General features: G+C 42.0%; 1 protein-coding gene across 1 annotated transcript; it reads left to right on the forward strand.

Moving 5' to 3' along the window:
- Positions 1–255: 255 nt before the first annotated feature.
- On the forward strand, positions 256–2637 carry LOC146617593 (uncharacterized). Its single transcript, XM_085373491.1, has one exon. It carries the CDS (start codon positions 256–258, stop codon positions 2635–2637), a length of 2382 nt encoding a protein of 793 aa, XP_085229617.1.
- The last annotated feature ends 5774 nt before the right edge of the window (positions 2638–8411 follow it).

Consider the following 8411-nt stretch of genomic DNA (forward strand, 5'->3'; position numbering starts at 1 on the left):
TCATTCAAATCTGTGAGCGCGCAAGGAACGCCGCCTCTCCGCGTGCGTTTCTTGTGACGTCACTGGCAGATCAAAGGCGTTCGCGCTGGTCTGTCAGTAACGTCACAGACAACCGAGCCTATAAATAACGGCTCTCAGACAGAAAAATCAGAACTCGATGCTCATGTGTTTGCAAAACGTTCAGCAGTCGGCGCTCTGTAATACAAGAAAATTCTCACACGCTCAAACGGAGAAAATCTAATTTGTGACACAACAATGGAAACCATCAACGAAAATTCAATCGTGGTCACACCAGACCAGATTATCCCGCCAATCAACAGGTGCTTTGAAAGGCTCTCTGAAGTTCAGTGGAGCATTATAGAAAATGGAAAATGCGACTCCAGCGTCCATGCCGTGCTCGCTGATATGATTTCTGAAATCATTCAGATCGCCTCTGCCAGCATCCTGAGGATTGCCCTTTCTGTTATTCAGGAACCCATGATAAGGGAAGAGTTTATGGATGAGGGGAAAATAAGGGTGTCCCTCGGAGACTCGATCTCAGCTGCCATCGCCGGCGCTCTTAATGTCTCAAAACAGCAAGATAAGAGCGCTGACAAGCTGACGCTGATGGTTGAGGAAGAGATCTCAGAAAAGGTCAGCTCAACCATTGCACTGATTGAAAAAAGCCCCGATTTCCCAGTAGACCCTGCCGTTTATGTTAGCGGCAAATTTAGTAGTATTAAGAAACTACACCGCATGGTTTGTTGCGCTGCCTCATGCCTGAAAAGGTATGCAGCATGTAAGCTGCGCTGCCAGTGTGGGACAAATGGGTCTCATTCCAGTACAGAACGTACTGGTTCAAAAATATCAGTGAAATCAGCAATCGCAGAGATTTCTGTTATTCTGTCAACAAGGAGCTCAGATGGAGAGATGACAGGAAAAGATAAAGATGAGCTCCCAGAAGAATCACAAAGCCATATAAAACCCACTGCAGAAACACAAAGTATCCAGGCTCCAACCCCAGTAGAAATGGTTGCAGTTGACATCGTAGGTGAGATACTTGCTAACATGGATTCAAGCAGTGAAGAGCTCTGTGAGAAATGTAACTTACCCAAACCTGCCTTTAATGCAGGCTTAATTATCCACAAGGTGAGACACTTCTTCTCCAAATGTGTGCCATCCACCTCACACGCCAGGCTCAAAGCACGCAAACACAACTTTTCCATGTTTGCAAAAAAACAATTTGAAAAAATGAAAACAGAGCTGAAAAAAAGAATAAAGGCAAACAGGAAACATTTTGTTTGTCTACAAAACATTTGCAATCACCCCAAGAAGGAAACTGCGCCCTCCAATGAAAGTATAGTTTTCATTCTCCCAGGGTCAGTACCTGAAACGGCTGCTCCCCAGAGTACAGAGGCTCATCGCTCCCCTTCTCCACATACGGCAAGCCTGGGAACCGCAATTAAACGTTCTTCTTCAGTCGACTTTAACGTCATTAGATCAGACGTTAATCAGTTATTTGACAAATTAACAAAGAAAGAAGAACTCTTCCTCATCGATAAGACCTTGGGGGACTTTAAAAATAGTGGGCATATCAGGAATTTTACGGAGGACTTAGTGGCAAACCTGTTTGATCTACTTACGGTGGATCGAGGCTATCAAATCCCCATACCTCTAATGGGTAGGTCCCTCTCAGACACGGTCATCTCCAGGACTCCGAAATCAGTACAGGGCTCAAAGCGTCGCATTTCTGCTGAAGTCCTCTATGTCCTCATAGATGACACAGTAGAAAGGTTTTTGCAGAAGCTTTTACTCTTCTGCAATGAAGAGAAAGATCAAATGATTCAAATGGACAAGATTTCTGGGGCCCTGGAAGACATCCACAACTTTATTAAAAGAGCACAGACCACAACACAGGAAAAAAGCCCTAATTCAGATGGCAGAGGAAAAGAATCTGGTGCATCACTTCCAACACCAAAACCTGGGAGCATTTCTCCAGATAAATGCTCTGTGGCATCTGACAAGTCACCTCGAACGCCACAACCTGGGAGCATTTCTCCAGATAAATGCTCTGTGGCATCTGAAAAACCACCTCAAATGCCACAACCTGGGAGCATTTCTCCAGATAAATCATCTGGAGCCTTGAGCCTGAAACACTCTCTCAAAGATTCCTCCAAAATATCAGAGATGGATTCTGTGTCAGGTTCATCTTCTGATGTTGAGAAAATTTCCAATGACCTTGCGTTGCTCCTTATCATGAGAGTCATCTATAAATCTAAACCTGAGACCCAAAAGTTTGCTGCTCGGATCGCAACTACTACAAAAGAAATAGACACGGTCATCAACCGTCTGAGCAATCTAATGCAGCCTGAACTCAGCAGCACAGCGTCTGCCACAAGTCTGACAAATGACAAGACAAAGTTCATCAAGAAAATAGCCAAACGCCTCATCAAGGAGTTTGGCTCCCCAGACAATGTCTTAAAGGCTTTGATGGCAAATGATTCATCTTTTGATGAGGCTCTGATTAGACATCTAAAAATCACTCTCGGAGTCATCCCGGGTCCCCCAAAGACGTCCAAAATATCCAGGTTTTTTTCTGCGGTGGGAAAAACATTGCTAAAACCCTTCAGGTGGTTCACTAAAGCCAGAGATCATTAAAATGACCATTTTGGCTTTTCCCACTGCCCTGCTTCTTTTAAAATCTTGAAGCAGACTTTTAGCACCAAATCCTTTTTTTAAAAACATCACCATAAAATTTTGGGATCAGCCCTCAAATCCAAATTTTAGAACTGTAGTTCACGCCATCTCGTCTCCTTTTGATTTCCATCCCCCCAACCGGTCGCAGCGGATGGCCGTCCCTTCTGAGCCCGGTTCCGTTGGAAGTTTCTTCCTGTTAAAGGGAGTTTTTCTTCCCCACAGTCGCCTCGCGCTTGCTCAGAGGGGGATCATTTGATTGTTGGGGTTCTCTGTAGTACAGTAGGGCTTTGACCTTACAGTACAAACAGGGAGGAGACTTTGGCTTGATTTTTAAAATATCTAATTCGGCATGAAATAAAAAAAATCCAAATTAAAAATGCATTCCAAGTTTGTTTGTGTTTTTCTTCTGTTGTCAAATATGTAGAAAGTGTTACACGTGTGATTTTAGTCATTTTGCATCAGTTTGTAGCCGACGTGTCTGTTTGTGATCATCCTGCATCTGTTTTTGTCTGATTTGTGTCTTAGTTTGGTCAATTTACATCACTTTTGTGGCCCAATTTAGTTGTTTTGCATGTATTTGTGGCAAAATGTGTGGACGCTGTTTGACGTTGCTATGTTTTGTCTTAATGCTTCACTTTGGTTGTTTATGTATGTGCTCATTTTGATTCTAGATGTAGACCTGACATCTGAAAATTAGCACCTAGTCCACTTCGAACATTTTTTTTAGTCCAAATAAAAAAATTTGGACTAATAAAAGTCCAAATAAAAAAATGTTAATACATTTTTTTTTATTTCGCCAACCTTGTAGAGCAGTGGTTCCCAAACCTTTTTTGCTAGGCCCCCCTTTGTTTTACAAGAAAAATGTTCGCTAAAAAATATTATTAGCCAAAGCTTTCACTGGAAGTCAGTTACTGGTGTCAGGCCAGCTCCCACTTCTTCTTTTGTGTTACTTCTGCATATAAGTATACACAAAGAGACATTGAGACCTGAATCACAAATAAAAGCCACCTTCAAGATTAACAAACACTGTTTAAAGAGCTCCGTATAAACTTCTGTGTGCAACAAGGCCTCTGTAGCATCCAGACCACACTGATCTAGGTCTTCTTGGTAGAAGAAGGTGTTTCCTTTTTCCAGATGTTTAAATGCCAGCCTCCCCAGATTCAGAAGAAATTTCCTTTCAGCCATCTCACTTGTTTCATGTCCCCCCACATGTTTGTTCCCCTTCTTCATCTGAACCAACAAGAAGTGTGAGTACATGTCAGTCAGGGTCTTGGGCAGCTCTCCTCTCTGCTCTGTAGTCAACATGTGCTCCAGAACTGTAGCAGTGATCCAGCAGAAGACTGGGATTCTACACATGATGTGGAGGCTCCTGGATGTCTTCATGTGGGAGATGATTCTGGACAGCTCTTCATCACTGAATCTCCTCCTGAAGTACTCCTCCTTCTGGGCATCAGTGAAGCCTCGTACTTCTGTTACCCTGTCAACACGTCTAGGAGGGATCTGATTGGCTGCTGCAGGTCGGGGAGTTATCCAGACGAGAGCCGAGGGAAGCAGATTCCCCTGGATGAGGTTTGTCAGCAGCTGGCTGACTGATGACTTCTCTGTGACATCAGACAGCAGCTTCCCGTTGGTGAAATCCAATGATCCAAGTCTGCTTTCATCCAGGCCGTCAAAGATGAACAAAAGTTTACAGACAGCGAGCTTCTCTGCTGTGACCTTCTGTAATGTTGGATGGAAAACATGGAGCAGCTCCAGAAGACTGTACTGCTCGTCTCTGATCAGCGACGCTGTTGGTCAGAACCACTCTGATGGGTCTCTGTTGGTCAGGTAAGGCTTTAAAGGTGTCGTGACACCTGACTGTAATGTCATCAAGAGCCTCCATCTTGGAAGCTGTCTCCAGCTGCATCACCTCATGTTGGTTATGAACGTCTTCATTCTGTCCCTCTGTGATGTAGAGCTCAGTGTAGATCCTGTTCGGGAGGGTTCCACTTCCTGTATTATCAGTTTCTTCAGTCACACTTTCAAACCTCCTCCTCAGACTGATCTTATATTCTTCTAAAACCTCTTCCAGACTCGCATCTGCTGATTGACAACAAGAAACCAAAAAGAATGAAATGTCTTTAGTGTGTGAAACTGCATGAAAAACAGACTTTTATCTTTTGACGGGAGGGATGGGAATGGTGTTAAGCATTGTAAATTGTAAATAAGCTTCAGAAAATAGTAAATCGTGTAACATGACATTTTCGGCATTAAGTTATAACCAGTGTGTGACTTATTTAAAACATTTTGATTCATAATCAGAACCCTTTTTTGTCACAGCAGAGACAAGAAGCAACTGTTAAAAATGTTCCTAATGAGACATTTTAAGAGGAGGTAAAATCCCCCTCATACTGGCTTCACATCATTGGCTCCCTGTTAAATCCAGAGCTGAATTCAAAATGCTTCTCACATAAAAAGGGCCATAATAAAACAGCCCCATCTTATCTGAGAGGCCTCACAGTATCATATCAGATAGATGGAGCACTTTGCTCTCAGCCTGCAGGTTTTATCCTGCCCTCCTCCCCTCATTCCAACCAGTCGTGGTGGATGGCGGCCCGTCACTGAACCTGGTTCCGTCTCAGTGTTCGACTGTACAAAGAGAGAGTTTTTCTTTCTTAATGTCTCCAAGTCGTTGCTCGTAGGGAGTTGTCTGAGGCTTTATTACTGAGGCTTTACCTAACACTATAAAGTGCCTTAAGGTGGCTGTTGTGACTTGGTGCTATATGAATAAAATTTAAGCGATAGCAGAAAAGCAACAAAAACTGTTAACCCAAGAAAATAATGGAAGGAAATAGTTCTGAATATGCTTAATACGCGAATCCTCATCTTATATAGTTCATGTAATCTGCTACATGTAATTTCATTCAGTGTGATGTTATATGTAATCTGTGTGGGAAAAACGAGTTATTGTCGTCTTAGTGAGCTCTGTGGGTCAGACGTTTCTGGCTCTGTACGAAGAGAGGGCTCGTGAGCGCGCTCCATTTGTTCTCCATGTGATCCTTTACTCTCTCTGTGCTACTGCGTCTCTTTGCCTGCTGTGCTACACCCTGGGATTACTGTTGCTGTTGTTTGGCCATTTACATGATTCTGTTCTTGTTGTACAGTAGCTGCTTAATAAAGTGTGTACATGAACTCTGCTCTTCTTTAGATGATCTTTTGTTGAGTGTTTTTTTTTGTTTTTTATTTCATCTAAAAATCTACAAATGACCAGCTAAACTTTTGGCCCAGCAGCACACGCAGCCATACAAACTATTTCATTTTGAGCTGCTGCTATGAAATCAGAGCCAAATGGAAAAGCCTGCTGCAGCGTTTTTTACTCTGATTTTCTGTTTGTATTTGGATTCAGCCAGTATCCAGTATTTTGATCATTTATTTCCAACAAACAATTGAATCCTTTCTTTTCTAACACATCACCCAGTTTGCATCAGTATTGATCTCCAGCATGTTTTTCTCCGCGCGAGAGCCATTATGTTTTCAGTGTGTTCCTCTGATTGTTTTGAGTAGTATATATTGAGGATTGCCTGATATTGTGAGCAGGTGGGGAACATGACAGCTGAACTTTAGCAAACCAGGTGAAAAATAATTAAGACAATCACAAAGCAGGAAGTAAAACTAACGTGAGACATGAAAGGAAACAACATTCAAAGTAAAACAGGAAAAAAACCTATACCATAAAAAATCGAATGAAATCTTTTTCATGCACCTACAAAACAAGAAGTCAAGTTTTCAAAAATGTGTTCATCAGCACACAGATACCGACTCTTACTTTGGACAGAGATGCCACAACTGGTAGCGACTGAATCCTCTGAGACATCTTGACCCAAAGCACAGCAGGACAACTGCTCCTCCTCCTCCACACCAACATCACTGTTCTCTCTGAGGACACAAAGGGAAAATTATTATTACCAGTGCAACTGTCAAAGTGACCAAAGTGACTCACACGCAGGTGTTTACAGTGCATTCATCTGTAGTGAATAGTGAAGCACAGTTCAAAAAGACAACAGGACGAGTTGATGCAGGAACTTGCCTTAGTTAAAGGTACAGCTGCACAAACTAAGTTCAAACCTGATCCTTTTCTATGCAGAGCTCTTCTCTAAGGTCAAAAGTGTTCTCCTCAAGGTTTCCCACCCAATGACTGCTTTCAGTTTGTCACGTTAGGTGCAGTGTGGAAGATTATTCCACGATCAATGGTCTTTGATCAATGATTGTTGATCAATGGTCATGACAATTTGCATATTCATGATCAAGGAACTGACGTCACAGCCAGTGGGCTGGTTTCAGTCATTGTACAAATGTACTGTTTATAAGACTGGAAAGCTGCAGTCAGCTGTGTGTGACCACCCAACAATTTATCGTTGATGGAGTTCATCTTGTTCCAGAACAAGGAAGGGAAAATGCAGCTTTTTCCCTTCTGCTGTCTTTCTCGAACTGAGCAAAACTATGACGTGGGAGAAGTGGAACTGCTAGCTGGCGGGAGGGAGCAGAACACCTGCTCATTGTTCATCGTTTGACTGACCACAAGCATCTTGCATATCTCACAGCAGCCACTCAAGACAAACCAGGTGGGCCCTCTCCTTTGCTTGGTTCAACTGTGTTATGATCTATAGACCCGGCAACCCAAAACGAGAAACCCAACACTTTGTCCCGTCAATTCTCAACTTCTGATGCCACGGCAGAGGAGACCATTATTTTCCCGCCCTCCTGCATTGTTTGTTTGCTGTACTAAGAGATTGAGTCATTTTCTGCAATGCATAGCGGGACACATGTCCCAGATGTTGAACTTCACATCATATCATGCTTTGTAGATACTTGCAAATCTCTATAATATTAAAGCTTGGCATTCTACACAAAAAAGCTATGAAACCCTGAAAAAGAACCAGCTGTTTTTCTGTGTTCTTTAAATTAATATATTGACCATTATTAGCTGCAAAGGCCTTCGAAACGGATTTGCACAGGGCAGATGTATTCAGGTGAAAATGTATGACTATATTATGCCAAGCTTTTGAGGATCTTAATGTCTTTTTCCTTTTTGGCAGTTTTGTTCGCTGACTGTGGCAGATCAATACTGAACTACAGGTTAAAAGTCTTCATATAACAGGAAAATTTTTCAGCTGCATTATTCACTTGGAAACTCAATCTCTGATTTTCAGAATCCATTTGTTCCATTCCAATCATATTACCAAATCATACACTTTTGTTGTTGTTATAAATGTTATTTTGGTTTTAGCGACAGCAATTCTTCGCTTCTTTTTGACTTTTTAAAGATGCATCTTGTGGGCTTCAAGTATTTGGAGTTTCCATCCAAACTTCTACATTCTGAAGCCTCTACAGCTCTGAAGATATTCAGAGATGCTGAACCAAACAACCAACCGTGTCTTCTAAGCCTACATTTTATTTCTTTTTAGTTTGATGACAAAAAGTAGCCCCTCACTCAGCCGTACATCTCTGGGCTCAACTCTAAAGTCCAACCTCCTCCTTAGGTTTGTCCTTAAGGCTAAACGTCCAAATTCTTGAGACGTAAAAAAAATTCAGTTAAAATGAAGTCTTTATTTTAAACTAATCTTACAAACCAATACCAACTAAAAATTGGCAACTAATATTACCAAAGTCACTTTGACTATTCTCATAAACTGATCGGACTGTGTTACAGGCCTTCGATGGGGTCTGTTTTTAAACTGTTTTTTTAACAGAAAAGC

The sequence above is a fragment of the Diplotaxodon limnothrissa genome, linkage group LG15 (assembly GCF_057381915.1).
Source record: "Diplotaxodon limnothrissa isolate DT_005_m linkage group LG15, D_limnothrissa_male_GT1.1, whole genome shotgun sequence".
Taxonomy (NCBI): domain Eukaryota; kingdom Metazoa; phylum Chordata; class Actinopteri; order Cichliformes; family Cichlidae; genus Diplotaxodon; species Diplotaxodon limnothrissa.